The sequence below is a fragment of the Diabrotica virgifera genome, chromosome 8, assembly GCF_917563875.1.
Source record: "Diabrotica virgifera virgifera chromosome 8, PGI_DIABVI_V3a".
Taxonomy (NCBI): Eukaryota; Metazoa; Arthropoda; class Insecta; order Coleoptera; family Chrysomelidae; genus Diabrotica; species Diabrotica virgifera.
The window spans coordinates 168,888,147-168,903,939 of record NC_065450.1 but is presented as its reverse complement, the minus strand read 5'-3'; the positions used below and the strand labels follow the sequence as shown (position 1 = coordinate 168,903,939).

The 15,793-nt window shown below is 34.4% G+C and overlaps 1 protein-coding gene across 1 annotated transcript; it reads left to right on the top strand.

Moving 5' to 3' along the window:
- Positions 1-14,525: 14,525 nt before the first annotated feature.
- On the top strand, positions 14,526-15,430 carry LOC126889737 (uncharacterized). The gene is made up of 2 exons (XM_050658286.1): positions 14,526-14,768; positions 14,964-15,430. Exon 2 carries the CDS (start codon positions 14,984-14,986, stop codon positions 15,329-15,331), a length of 348 nt encoding a protein of 115 aa, XP_050514243.1. The 5' UTR covers positions 14,526-14,768; positions 14,964-14,983; the 3' UTR covers positions 15,332-15,430.
- Positions 15,431-15,793: the final 363 nt, after the last annotated feature.

Below are 15,793 nucleotides of genomic sequence, written 5' to 3'. Positions count from 1 at the left end.
ACCCAGGTGCAGAATGCTGCTTTTGTGGACAATGGGGTAGGGGCAGGGGCAGGGGTGAATATATAAATTATAAGGAGTTTTTTGTGACGTTCTTGATAGAAATAGTGCACCAACATTTGGGAATAAATAGGTCATGACGTAGCTAAACAAAATATATACGGGCGGAACGCTGTGTGGGGAACAAAGGGGTAAGGGCAGGAGTGTGTATTAAATTTATAAGAGGTTTTTGTGGCGTTCGTGATCGGGATAGTGCACCAAAATTTGGGAATAAGTAAATCATGACGTAACTTAGCAAAATCTCTAGAGACGTAATGCTGCATGGGGGACCAAATGGGTCAATATGCAAAACTTTTGAGTGATGATCGTCCTCGAGAATATGTCTGCAATTTGCACAATTGATTAATTTAAATGTCTATGATCAAAATCCAGAAGGGCACAGAGCTAGGTGGGGGTTATTTTTCCTAAAAAATTACCAATTTAAAAAAAATTCCAACTGGACAACATTATATTTAAATAGTTAAAGCTATATTTAAAATTTCCTACCGAAATTAAATTTTGAATTTCCTGCGTCATCATCCGCTTGGGTTAGTTCCGACACGAATCTCTTGGAGCGTTGAATTTGATATCCAAATAACGATATTTGATATCCTTGCATGTAACGCCTATGTAACGCCTGTGATTTTTGAGTGAACGGTTGTATTGTTGTATTCAAAAATGGATGAAAACGTTATTGCTTCGTGTGTTCTAAAAATTGCTTGTAACGAAAATGATAGAATTATTTTGTTCAATGAAGATTCTTTAAAATATTGCAGAGATATATTGGATATTAGAAAAGCGTGTAAACTCAAATATCAAGAAATTATTTTGCCGGATTCGGTGAATAATGTAAGTGGTCATCATGGTAATTGTAAAAAGTTTTTTACATCGATTGACAAGGCCATTGTAGAAGCTTACAACAATAAAACTGGATCTTCAGAGGAAAATTTAAATACCGGTAAGTAATTATTGGATAATATATATGCAATATGTACCTACTGCAATATACACAGTATCGAAATCAATTGTACTTTCAATATAGTTGATTGATTATTTGAGATCCAAATTAATTAAAAAAATAAGGCTTGTCTTGAGAATTGTATAACTGCTGCCATTGCAGAGTTTACACTTTTTCATAAGATTAATAGCTGGTTTTTTGAATTTTTGTCTCGTTTACACGAGCTTTTTACGTCAAAGTGACATTAATTAGGTACCAGTAGCAAACCCAGAATAGGTTGATTAAAATTAATAAAAGGTAAATAAATAACTCGAAAAATTATTTAAAATACATGTAAAAATGAAGGTGTAAATAAAACAGTGACCGAAGCTGTAGGTACATAAATTTATAATTTTTATAAAAAATATAATTTCTGTTAGACATACGGAATAATTGTTTGAACAAAATTCCAAACCATTTAATTTTTTTAAGTATTCGTTTAAAACAATTATTTTGAAATCTATTGACCTGGCGGATGTTTCATAGTAGGTATAGTATATCATTTTTTCCGTGCAAATTGAGTAAATTTGTAACAATTATTACTTATTTTTTTTTTATTCATTAATAGATTCATCAATCGACTTTACAACAACCGAACATGCAACGGAAAGTCATATCGAAGAAGACGAGGGATGCTTGTTTTGCGATAAAAGAAGAAAGAGGAGTAAAAAATGTCATCGTGTACCATTACATAAGTCATCAGACCAGTCACTTCTTAATACTATTACTAATGTTGCGAAAGGATTAAATGATACTCTAATGCTTAACAAAATTAGTTCTATAGGCTCGTATTATTATTATCATTTTCAATGTAAGCAAGTGTATGTTTATCAATTTAATGGACCTACTAATGAGCGAACAGTATGGCATGACGTGAGAGATCTGCACAAAAAAGCATTTGAAAAAATATGTGATTACGTTGAAATTAATGTAATTGAAAACAAAAATTCTTATTCTTTGAAAGTGTTGACGGATAAGTATTTAACAATATTAAGTAATCTTGCAAAAGAAAATCAAGTTGACTTTGACAGTAATTTTTTTCAACATCATTTGTTAGATAAATTTATTAACCGGTTTGGTAATCAGATACAAATTATAACAATTTTCAAGAAAAAACTTATAGCTTCTCGAATGAGTTGTAACATAAATGATAGCACTTTTGGCGAAATTACCGATTTGGAAGAACAAACTCGCGTCGGCACTAGGGTTAGAAAATCTATTTTATCTATTAACAAAAAACGTCTGCCTAGAAAATTAGAGACAAGTCACCTGATTGCCGGTGAGTGCGATATAGATGACATTCCCGAGAATTTGATTAGTCTTTTGCGATGTATAATAACTAATAATGATTCAAGAAGGCTTAAAAGCGAAAATTGTATGAGAAAAATTTATTCTATAGCCTGCGATATAATCTATGCTGCTTCTGACGGTAAAATTAAAACTTCTAAACATATAACATTAGGTATGACTTTAAAAAGCATAACTAGTAGTCGTAAAGTAGTTGACATATGTAATAGATATGGTCATTGTTGTAGTTATCACACTATTGAAGAACTAGAAACGGAAGCTACTTTTTATGCAAATGATAAGTCAGTGATATGTCCTTTAAATACAGTTTTATTACCAGACTATTGCACGGGTATAGCGTTTGATAATTATGATAGGTATGTAGAAACTCTTAATGGGAAAGATACATTGCACGATACTGTTGGAATTTTGTACCAAAATATCGAGGAAGGCCATGAGATGAATTCTGCGGCAAATAAAGGAAATTTATCTCCTTTGTGTAAGAGGCGAAGAACTTTTGATGCAATTGCTCCTGAAATTCAAAATTATAACAAAGCTCTGATTTTCAAAGATACCTTGTTACCACTAGAAAGTCCATTACGGAATATTACTTCTAGTAATGCCAACTACATGAAAAAAATTGACTTTTTATGGTTATTATCTCATTTTCTTGAAATACCAAATACACCTTTATGGGTTGGTTTTAATAGCAAAATTATTAGTGATGATAGTACCCAGCAAAGAGTAAGTTATTTAACACCCATAAATCTTTCTCCAACAAATCAATCTGTCGTATACTTAACATTAAGACAAGCTCAACAAATAGCTTCAGAGTGCAAGCAAAATTACATGCAAGTCTCCTATGATTTAGCTATTGCTAAAATGGCTTTGCAAATACAAAATATTGAAAAACCTTTATTTGACAACGTTTTCATTCGCTTGGGCGATTTTCACATTATGATGGCATATTTTCACGCTATAGGAAAATTTATAGACGAATGTGGGCTTACTACTTTGATGGTTGAAGCAGAACTTTTAGCTAGTGGCTCAGTGAACGGCTTTATCTCTGGAAAACATTTTAATAGATGTAAGCGTTTATACCCTATACTATATCTTACGTTCCATATGTTGCATTTTGATCAGTTTCTGACAGATAATGAAATAACAATTGATGATTCCATTCGTGAGTTGCTTGATACAATTTTTATTGAAAAGGTATCTCTCCTTACTTTTGAGAATGAAGATTAATCCAAACTTATTAAAAAATACATAGCGTACAAGGAGAAAACTGTGGCTGGTGACCATGGCTATACCGCTCAATTTTATATAATTTTAATGAACTTAATACAAAATTATTTAATTTTTTCGCGCAGTATTCGTACCGGAGATTTTGATACATATAAATATATAATTCCAAAATTAAATGACATCTTTTTTCTGTTCAATCATCAAAATTATTCCCGCTGGCTTTGTAAATATCATGATAACTTATTAAATTTAGATAAAACCCATCCAAAACTTGCTGTAGAATTCGACAAGGGAATGTTTGGCATTAAAAGAACAAAAAATATTTTTTCGAGAATACCCGTTGACTTAACGTTAGAACAGACAGTAAATGCTGATGCTGCACGTCGTTTAACTGGAGTAACACATTTTACTAATTCTATATCAGCTAGACAGCGTTGGGCTAAAAGTAGTTGCATTCGTACAACAATCGTTTCTCACGTGTTAGATTTTACAGGTTTAAAAAAATGTCAAGATGTAACTTCTGATTTGGAAAAAAGTAAAATAATTATATCAAACAAGCAAGTTAAAGCTTCTATAAGAACTATTAACGAAAACATGAATCCCTTCAAACACACTGAAATAGACCATAAAAGTTTATTCAATATAGCAACCTGAAAAGCAACAACATGTGACGTAAGAGATTTTCTTTTAAATATCGAACTAAATGGTAAAAATTTGAGAGAAACTTTTATTAAGGAGTGTGCAACATCTGAAAGCCGACTTGAACAACCTATTGCAAAAAATAAGATTCTGAATTTTGCATCAGCTCATGTAAAAAAGAAAATTATTGTAAACAACAAGGTGCATGAAGTTAGACTTCAAAGAGACTTGTTTGGTCGGTTACTTTGCATATCGTTAACTAATAATACAGATGTAGAAAAAGCTCTGACCTATCCAATAACACCGGTTCCAATGTCTATGTGCCAAATGGATGGAACAATTTGCAAGACCAAAAAATCTTTGTTAGTTGAGTGTCTACATATCTCAAATGGTACAATACCTTCCTGTTCTGAGATTGACGTAATCGACGGTTTTTATATTCTTCATTGCCTTGTCGACATACCCCAAACATTTGGTAACATAGCCAAAAAATTTTTAAAAAAAATAACCAATACTACTGCTTTAGAAATTCATTTACTCTTTGATCAATACTTTAAGCATTCAATCAAAAATTATGAAAGAAATTTAAGGGGTAACAATGAAGCTGAGCGCAGTTTCAATATTACAGGTCCAAATCAAAAACGTCCTGTAGATTTCTTGAAAGAATTGCGTAATAATAAATTCAAAGAAGCATTGGTGAACTTTTTCTTAACATTTTGGGGAAAAAATGAGGTAGCACCCTTTATTGGACAAAAAAAACTTGTCGTTAATTTCTACGAATGCCATACATTTTTAGTTAATGCTGTTGGGAATGTTGAAAAAGTTGTGGTACCTCATTTCAGCTGTCCTGCCCACGAAGAGGCTGACACCAAAATTGTTTTTCACATTTGTCAAATTCAAAAAGATTCCAATATTACAGTAAAATGCTCAGATACTGATATACTCATAATTTTATTAAGCAATATGCATAATTTAAAAAGTAACTCAAAAATTTGGATTGAAAGTGGAGTAGCAGGAAAAAAAAAGTTCATTGATGTTTGTCAAATTTATAAACAGTATGGCGAAATATTATGCAAAGCTTTAGCAGGTTTTCACGCCCTAACAGGTTGCGATTATAACCCTAGTTTATATAGAAGAGGGAAAAAAAGGCCATTCAATGTATTAGTTAAGTCAGAAAGATACCAAAAAGCATTTTATTCCCTTGGAAATATTGATCAAGATCCAGATGAGGTTTTTAGAGTTATAGAAACTTTTATTTGTCAACTATATGGTTTAGCTCCCACAAAAAAGATTGTTGATCGGGATGTGAATTCTATGCGATATAAATTATTTAACCGTCAATATAAGATGAATGATGTCGATGAACCATTTTGTAAGAAAAAACTAAAAAACTTTGATGCCTCAAGTTTCCCACCTTGTAAAGTTGAATTATATGAGCACTTTTATATAGCACAATATATAACAAATATTTGGCTAAATGCTCATAAATCAGTTCCAACAGTACTCATTCCTACTGATTATGGATGGAAACTGGCTGATGATAATTCCTATAAATTTAATTGGTTTAAAGGCCCACAGTTGCCAGAATCTATTCGAGATATTGTTATAGGGGATGATGAGTCTGAAAATGAGATGGATGATTTTGAGTGTGAAAGTGATGAAAATGATGATAATAACGAGTCTGATGATAATAATATTAGCGGTGATGATGACTAATGTAATTTAGATGTATTGTATAAAGTATATCTTTAAGTAAATTTTTATATATGTTAAAAGGCTACATCAGCGCGTCATCAAGACGAAAAACGCCTTCCAAGATTGCAGCTTTTGTTTTGAATATTTTGTCGGGTTATTTGACACACATATACGTACTATATTAAAGAATAGCGGTACACAGAACAATTTGAAAAATATGTTAGTATGTGGAAATTACTCTAAGTATAATTAAATAAAAGAAAAACAAAAAATTACACTATCTTCGAATAAACTTTTTATTCCATGCCTAGATTTTGTGTCACATTGGAACTACATACTAAAATCGTTTATCTATAACAAGAAATTGAACTTAACTGACAACATTTAGCAACATAGAGAAATAGTCACCGTTATCACAATGACTAATTACAATATTGTACTTTCGTCTTTGATAGTGTCACCTACTTCCGAGGCACTGTTGCCAAAGGTTCGCAAAACTTTCGAAAAACAGTGCGGCAAAACTTTCGCTCGAATTAATATTAATTACACACTGATGTAGCCTCTTAGTACTTGTAGATGTAAATAAAATTACATTTTCCAATGAAAAACCATGAATTTTTTCTAATTTCATCATTGTTTTTATCAATTAATAATAAATTTTCGAGAACAATAATTATAATTATTTGCATAAATCAATGTTATAATGTTATTTTGAAAAATATAAAAAAATTAAGTTTTTCTCTACATTATTTATGAAAATATTGTGACACCGTTTTTAACAAAACTAGCTGACCCCACCTAGCTGTCCGCTCTTTTGGATTTTGATTCTACAATAAATGAATTGTGCAAGTTACGGACATATTCTCGTTGACGAGCATCACCCAAAAATTTTGCGTATTCACCCTTGTCCGCCCCCTGGAGATTTTATTTAGTTTTTTCATGATCTACTTATTCCCAAATTTTGGTACACTATCTCGTTAACGAAGGTCACAAAAACCCCTATATTTGTATATTCAACCGTACCCACCACCCCTTTATACCCAAGCAGCGTTCCGCCCCTGGAGATTTTAGTTAGTTATGTCATGATCTACTATTGCCAAATTTTGGCGTACCATATCCATCACGAACGTCACAAAAAAACCCCTATAATTTTTACATTCACCTCTGCCCCCACCCATTTGTCCCCCACACAGTGTTCCGCCCCTGGAGATTTTACTTAGTTATGCCATAATCTAATTATTCCCAAATTTTGGGGCACCAACTCGATCACAAATGTCACAAAAAACCACTTATAATTTATATATTCACCCCTGCAGCCCCACCCCTTTGTCGGACACGCAGCGTTCGTCCATAGAGATTTTACTTAGTTACGTCATGAACTAGTTATCCCCAAATTTTGGTGCACTATCTCGATCATTAGCGTCAGAAAAAAAAAATAGAAAAAACCGCGACTTTGACCCCTTATAACTACCCTCGTCCCCCACTCTGGTTTCCGGCTCTAAGGATTTAACTTAGTTATGTCATGGTCTACTTATTCCCAAATTTTGGTGCACTATCTCGATCAGGAACGTCACAAAAAACTCAATTATAATTTTTATATTCACCCCTCCCCCACCCCATTGTCGGCCACGCAGCGTTCCGCCCCTGGAGATTTAAATTAGTTACGTCATGACCTACTAATTCCCAAATTTTGGTGCACTATCTCGATCATAAGCGTAACAAAAAAAATAATAAAAACCGCGACTTTAACCTCCTATAACTACCCTCGTCCCCCAATCTGTTTTCCGGCTCTGGGGATTTTACTTAGTTATGTCATGGTCTACTTAATCCCAAATTTTGGTGCACTATTTCGATCAGGAACGTCACAAAAACCCAATTATAATTTTAATATTCAACCCTTCCCCCACCCCTTTGTCGGCCACGCAGCGTTCCGCCCCTGGAGATTTAAATTAGTTACGTCATGACCTACTAATTCCCAAATTTTGGTGCACTATCTCTATCAAAAGCGTCACAAAAAAAATAATAAAAACCGGGACTTTGACCCCTTATATCTACCCTCGGCCCCAACTCTGGTTTCCGGCCGTTGGGGAGAGTAATGTACACAACTAGTTCAACATATCCCCATATAGTTTTTCCATATTACTTATCACGCACAAAATCCGCTCCCAGCTCTTAGACTAGTGGTAAATCGACTGTATATTATAATGGTAATATTATTAAATTGTTTTTTGTCATAATTTAATACAAGTTACGTAAAAATTTTCCGAGCGCGCGGATTTGAAGCGAACCGGGCGATTTGCAAAATTCGGCCGCTCGCAAAAGCACCGATTTTAAAAATAATTTTTAATAATTAAATGTAATTATATTTTATAATAATTTTTATTTTAATATAATACAAGTCTTTCTTTAGTCAATGACTGTAAAATAATTTCTTAATTGTTATAAATAAAGGCACTACGATTTAATACGATTTAAGAAAAAAGAAACAATTATCTCGGCTTCAGTTGGTTGTAGAAAATTTTTATTTTTTATAAATCTTCGTTTCGTCTTCAGCAACAATAATCTATAAGTTAGAAACTCATAGGATGTACAGGGCCGCTTCAGCTCTAAATGTTTATAACGAAATTTGCCCCCTTATTTTCAAACCCAACATTTAGCTCGACTTCAGTTGGTCGTAGAAATTTTTTATTTCTTTATAAATCTTTGTTTCGTCTTCAGCAACAATAATCTGTAATTTAAAAACTCATAGGATGTACAGGGCCGCTTCAGCTCTAAATGTTTTTAACGAAATTAGCCCCCTTATTTTCAAACCCAAAAATTAGAGGTTTAAAAATGTTTTACGCATTTGTTTACATCAGAATATGAAAATATAACTCTTTAGAAGGAGATTGGATGTTTCACCAACTTTCTATGATTTTTTTTCAAAAAGTTGTAGCCTTCGATATTTGACCTCTTGGGATAAACAATTTATAATATCTAAGCAACAAATTCGTTGATCCGGTCTTACAATTTTTTTTATGTTTGGAATTGAAAGATCTTCATTTTAAAGCTTTAAAAAATAAAAAAATTATTTGTACAATAAATAACGCAATTGTAAAAAACGGCCATTTTGGACTTTCGCAGGCTGTTTTGCAATAACCAATAAACGAAATTAAACTTACCGTAGCTCAAATTGTACGTTTTTTAATTTACTACAACTTTCTATTAAAAAGTTTTTCTCTAGAATCAATATCCTAAGCTGCAAAATTAAAAATCTTTAAAAATTTCAAATTTAAAAAACGAAAATCGCAATAAAAATAGCTCACAATATTTTTGGTCACATTTTAGTATAAGTTATTCCTGGCATCGTCCTTTACAACACCTGATAGGTTTCAAAAATTCCTGAATTATATCCTGAAATCGACCTATTTTTCACCCACAGCCTGGAGTATAATAGGGGGGCTAGATTTACCGAAATATTATTATCATTATCCAGATTTAGCCACATGGCTCACGTTCCCTCTAAAGCTCTGAGCGCAGTGCGGTTCCAGTATAGTGTAATTATCGTTTTCAAGCATTCTGTCAGCGACGTATTGATATCAAGGAAGATTGTCGGTTTGGAGAAGTCCCAGTTTATTGGCTAATTCCTGGTACATAATATTTCCTACTGATTCATGGCGTTCTTTATAATCGGTATCGACTATCAGCTGGTAGCCCGCTGTAAGATGTTGGATAGTTTCTTTTTGTTTGACATCCATATCGGCATTTTTGTCATTGTGGACTTGAGCGTTTTTGACTACATATTTCTGGTAATTTTTAGTTGGAATAACCTGATCTTGAATAGCCAGTAGGAAACCTTCTGTTTCAGCAAATATCCTGAACTCAGCCAATAGTTCGACAATATATTGCCGACATATTTTTGGCTGATCTCATTGAGATGTCGCCCATGCAGAGATTTACTCATCCAGGTTCGCATTTTTCTGGCTTAGAAAGATGGTTTATGCTCATTGCTTGTTCCATCAGTTTAAGCAGCGCTGTTTCATCTACTGCGTAAATTGCGCTATTTAAAGTAGATGGTAGTGCCGCGGTAATGTTATTCTTTCTGCTGCACTGAGTGGATGATATTTTTGTGCCTTTGCGAGAAGTGTTCTTGTTTTCTGAAGACTTTGTATATCCGTTTTTGACCATTTTATAACTCACACGGCTCTTACTTCCTCTAAGGGGAAAATTCATTCATCCCAGATACGTACGGTGTCAAAAGGATTGAGCTCTAGTGGCGCTCTTTCCGTGCTGTCGAGTCCTAGGTGACTTGGTTATGCTGAAGTATCTCCCAAAAATTTTCGTGTATTGTTTAAAAAGTGATACAGCTTTTAATGTGGTCTACCTATAGAGATGATGATTCAGACCCAACTATTTTATGGTTTCTAGAATGTTCATCGGAATGATTCCAGTAGTAGAGAGAATAATAGGTACTGTCTGGTACTTCCAAATCTACGTAGTTGGCGATATTTTCGTTATATTTGACACGCAGATTATTTTTGTTAGGTATAACCACATCAATTAGTGTTTTTTGTCTCGTGAATTTATGAACTAATCTGAAATATGTTCCATTATTTGACACTGTTTGGTCTGTAATCCCAGTTTTGTAATTGTCATTCTCAAGCATACCACTTTGATAGCTATCTCTTAATGAATGATCTTACCTACTGAGTCATGCCGTTCCATATATTCAGTTGCAACAAACGCATAAAATAATAATTGCATAAGTTAATAATTCAAATAAAGCATTTTGCATAAAATAGTTACACAAATTGATCATTTATAGCAGTAATGTTCCTTTGCTGAAGTCGGGTTAATTGTAAAACTGTAAAAATATAAGAGACTAATGCAATAGGGGGTTCATGGACCCGTTGACCCCCCTCTGTATCCGCGCCTGGCTATTATTAAACAACACGATTCCTGTCATTTGACACGTTCTTCGTGTTCCACTCATTAAAATGTCCAGTTGGTGATAAACACCAGTCTAATTTTTGCATGAGAGTTTAATGAAATAGTAACAAATCAATTGAAAGTTCTGTCCAACAAAATACATGGAACGTTTTTCTCAGTCTGACGTTCCAAAATTTTAACATGTTCCACAATTAAAACTTCCCCTGTTCCAGTGTTCCCATATATCAAAGATTATCCGACTAGGCACCATTAAGCTATCTTACAAATTTATACAAATTTTCAGCTTGCTATTAATCAACTTTTTTGGTACGCGGATCCAGGTCTATGAGTCTTACCATGTTTTCTGTGTTTGCTCTCATATCATATCCAAAGTATTTTTATTGTTGGAGATGGACTTTACTGAAGAGTCGTTGGCTAACTTTTGGCTCAGTAGGTAGTACGGGAATTTTAAACAGTTGATCAACATCATCTTTAACGCTCTTTAAATTTGACATTCCTTCCATATGTTTGTCATTTTTGCCGTGGAAACTTTTGCTAGAGCACATGTACGTTTAATCTCTTCCCGTAGTGATTCTGTCTTTCTGATCAATAATCCCAAATATAAGTATAAGCTCATAACCTCAAACCGGTAAAGCATATGCTCCTACCGGTAAATTGTGGTTATGTGTGATCTTCGTCTTTGATATGTTTAATTGCAGACCAAATACTTGACTTTCTTTTGCGACCAGTCGTATAAGATCAACTAGCTCTGACTATTTGCAAAAAGGTCTGTGTCATCTGCGAAATTTATAAAAAAAATTTTTTTTTTCTTAAAATTGATAATAAAAAAGTTTCCCATATGGTTCCAAGTTACGCAGACATACTGTATAATCGTTCAAAGAAATTGTTTGTTTTTTAATTTTCTAATGGTAACGTCAAATTCTAATTCAGCATAATTAAAAAAATTTTTGCAGTTAGGCACCTAGTGTCATGTGTAGTGTGTGTGTGTGTGTGTGTGTGTGTGTGTGTGTGTGTGTGTGTGTGTGTGTGTGTGTGTGTGTGTGTGTGTGTGTGTGTGTGTGTGTGTGTGTGTGTGTGTGTGTGTGTGTGTGTGTGTGTGTGTGTGTGTGTGTGTGTGTGTGTGTGTGTGTGTGTGTGTGTGTGTGTGTGTGTGTGTGTGTGTGTGTGTGTGTGTGTGTGTGTGTGTGTGTGTGTGTGTGTGTGTGTGTGTGTGTGTGTGTGTGTGTGTGTGTGTGTGTGTGTGTGTGTGTGTGTGTGTGTGTGTGTGTGTGTGTGTGTGTGTGTGTGTGTGTGTGTGTGTGTGTGTGTGTGTGTGTGTGTGTGTGTGTGTGTGTGTGTGTGTGTGTGTGTGTGTGTGTGTGTGTGTGTGTGTGTGTGTGTGTGTGTGTGTGTGTGTGTGTGTGTGTGTGTGTGTGTGTGTGTGTGTGTGTGTGTGTGTGTGTGTGTGTGTGTGTGTGTGTGTGTGTGTGTGTGTGTGTGTGTGTGTGTGTGTGTGTGTGTGTGTGTGTGTGTGTGTGTGTGTGTGTGTGTGTGTGTGTGTGTGTGTGTGTGTGTGTGTGTGTGTGTGTGTGTGTGTGTGTGTGTGTGTGTGTGTGTGTGTGTGTGTGTGTGTGTGTGTGTGTGTGTGTGTGTGTGTGTGTGTGTGTGTGTGTGTGTGTGTGTGTGTGTGTGTGTGTGTGTGTGTGTGTGTGTGTGTGTGTGTGTGTGTGTGTGTGTGTGTGTGTGTGTGTGTGTGTGTGTGTGTGTGTGTGTGTGTGTGTGTGTGTGTGTGTGTGTGTGTGTGTGTGTGTGTGTGTGTGTGTGTGTGTGTGTGTGTGTGTGTGTGTGTGTGTGTGTGTGTGTGTGTGTGTGTGTGTGTGTGTGTGTGTGTGTGTGTGTGTGTGTGTGTGTGTGTGTGTGTGTGTGTGTGTGTGTGTGTGTGTTGAGTAAGTGTCTTGTTACTTTACAAAGTCGACGTCATTGTCTTTGCAAAGAGACGCTCCGAACGTCTGCGTATCCGAACGTCTGCGTCCCCTCCGATGAGTACCGATCCCACAAGGACTCACACACAACAAACATTTTTGATCAACGTAAAATGATGAATTCCCCGATATTTTTATGGTAGGGGAGGCCAAGCGGGGATTTTTGCAGTTACTCGAGCGCGTCAGATTATTACATGGGGAGAAACCTTGTACCTTGAAAATGTACCTCTACCATATATTGGCTCTTAATGCAGGGAAGTTCGTTAAGGAGGGGCCGAAAAAAAATCTATCCTTAGAAAAACTCGAAATCGTCAGAAAAGGTAAGTTAAGTACATGCAAAACAGTGTATATTTAAAAAATCTGACGATTTGAGAGGGCCGTAAGGAAATGGCCGAGTCCCAAAATTTCAAAAGAAAAAAGCGAATATTTCGCGAAATAAATGACAGATAAAAAACTAAAAAATGCGTGCTCAATATTTTTCAAAAATCTATCGAATGATACCAAACACGACTTCCCACGGAGAGAGGGGTGGGGGTAAATTTAATATTTTAAATACGAATCCCGCGATATTTCGCGAAATGAACATCAGATCGAAAAACAGAAAAATACACTTATTCAACATTTTTGAAAAATCTATTGAATGACACTAAACACGACCCCCCACGGAGGTAGGGTGGGGGTTTACTTTATAATCTTAAATGGGAGCCTCCATTTTTTATTGCAGATTTGGATTCCTTACGTAAAAATAAATAACTTTTATTTGAGACAATTTTTCGAATTATGGATAACGATTGTTGGAAATGGAAAAGTAAATTAAAAATGTAAAGTCCCCACTAAAATGGAAAACTTTTTAACTTGTTTTGGTTTTAGGACCTACTCTTCACAATCCAATAGGTCCCCATAACACTCGAGTGACTGCACATTTAGCATACTTTGCTCCCCTACTGATACAAAACAGCTTTAATGTTTAAACAAGTAATAAGCAATTAGCAGCCAATTCTTTGAGTAGAACTTTTTGCTATAGCATATTTTATAAACCAACAAAAAAGGTTTTAGAAAATTAGATTAATAAGAAAAATAGAAAAAATTGTTTGATTTTTTCTGAAACGATGCAAATTTTAGATCTATATTGACTCCCTACTATAAGACTAGGAATACGACAAGGATATGTACTGTCCTAGGCTTGGAGTTCGGGAAGCAGTCGAGTGCGGGGAAGACACTTTCCGCATGAGTTAGGAACAATATTTTTTCTAGGGCCGTACGTTTGGAGAAAAACCACAAAAATAGAGTCATGTCAATTTTTATTTAGAAGTGAAAATACACAAATTAATTCTTTGACCAGGTTGTCAAAACCCAACTTTCAATATAATAGGTTACCACGACGACGATATTGGTTTCCATGACGACCATTCAAAACCATTGTAATTGTCTACTGATTTGACTTTTAAATATTATGTCAAAATAATTTTATTTCTTCGAATTATCAGTAGTAATTGCAGAAGAGCTCTAAAATTATCGAATTTTTCCCAAGTGACACTTTGGCAGTTTTATTTCACGACCCGAAGGGGAGTGAAATTATATCCAAGTGTACCGAGGGCAAAAATTCGATAATAATTTTAGAGATCGAGTGCAATTTGTTGCGATTATTTCATGAATAAAACTGTTCTAAACCAAAATTTTATTGTAATTTATTTATGTAAGTACAAATTAGTACCGTAAAATGGGGTGAGATTGATCTCCCGGGGTGACATTGATCATTTGTTGTTGTATCACATATATGTAGATACAACCGGCAACAATGTAAAATTGTTTCTGGGCGTGGCGCTATTCATTTCTTGGATCTTGACTATGATCAGTTCACGTCGTTGTTAGTTTGCAATTGGCATTGGGAAGAAGTTCTGTGGCTTTGAAATTAACCATAATTTTTGTCCTATTTTTATAGTTTGTGTACTTTTGATGGTAGAGGAAGAACAGAGGTAAGTTCGCTATTTCTAGTGTTATAAAATTATTTTGTATGGTTTTGTAATAATAATTTTAGGTATCTAGCATTTTAACTAACGCCAGCTTTTTTAAGATGGCGGATAATATTGAATGGGGTGACATTGATCAAGTGATCAATCTAACCCCACGTTACGTACGTTTCAGAAATTAATTTATAATTTTTGTTACAGATTTAAGAATATCAATCAAAATGGGAAGAACGTACAAAAGGCAATTAGGCAGTGGAACGTATGGCAATTTTAATGAAGAACATGTTAATCAGGCGTTGCAAGATGTATTGGAAAATGGATTATCGCTAAGAAAAGCCGCAAAAAAATACAAATTGTCCTACGGGACTTTGAATAACAAATACCATGGAAGGAAGATTAAGAAAATAGGTGGACAATCTGTATTCACATATGAAGAAGAAGTAGCCATTATAAATAGCATTTTAACGTGTGCAGATTGGGGATATCCTCTAAGTGCAATGGATTTGAGAATGTTCGTCAAAAGTTTTTCGGCCTTAAATCAGCAGGATCGAGGAAGATTTTCAAAGTAATTGAAAATTACATATCCACTGTTCCCTTCAAGGAAGTAGTTGCCTTACTACCAGATCCGACACTTGAGACGATTTCTGATAGGATACAAAAACATAATTTTCGCGGAGAAATTAATATAAAAGAATGTTAAATCAAATTTTCTTTTTTTATAAATTGTTCTGAATTACATTTTTAATTGTTAAAATATGTTTTTTTTTGTATAAATAAAGAAGAGTACAATAAAAATAGTGTGATCATTCTCACCCCGCATGATCAATCTCACCCCTTTGTAAAAATTCGAAAAACTGTCTGACCGAATTAGTCAGGGTTAAGATTGATCATATTCTATTTAAAAGCACTACTGTTTCATGCTATAAAATCATCATGATCAATCTCACCCCAGTCACGGGTCTAAGATTGATCACCCTTTTTTTATGAGATAAGTGGATTTTCTTAATAATTAAAACAAAACTAGTATTAAA

Excerpts from the sequence above, each read along its gene's own strand:
- LOC126889737 (XM_050658286.1), top strand. The coding sequence starts at position 14,984 with ATGGGAAGAACGTACAAAAGGCAATTAGGCAGTGGAACGTATGGCAAT.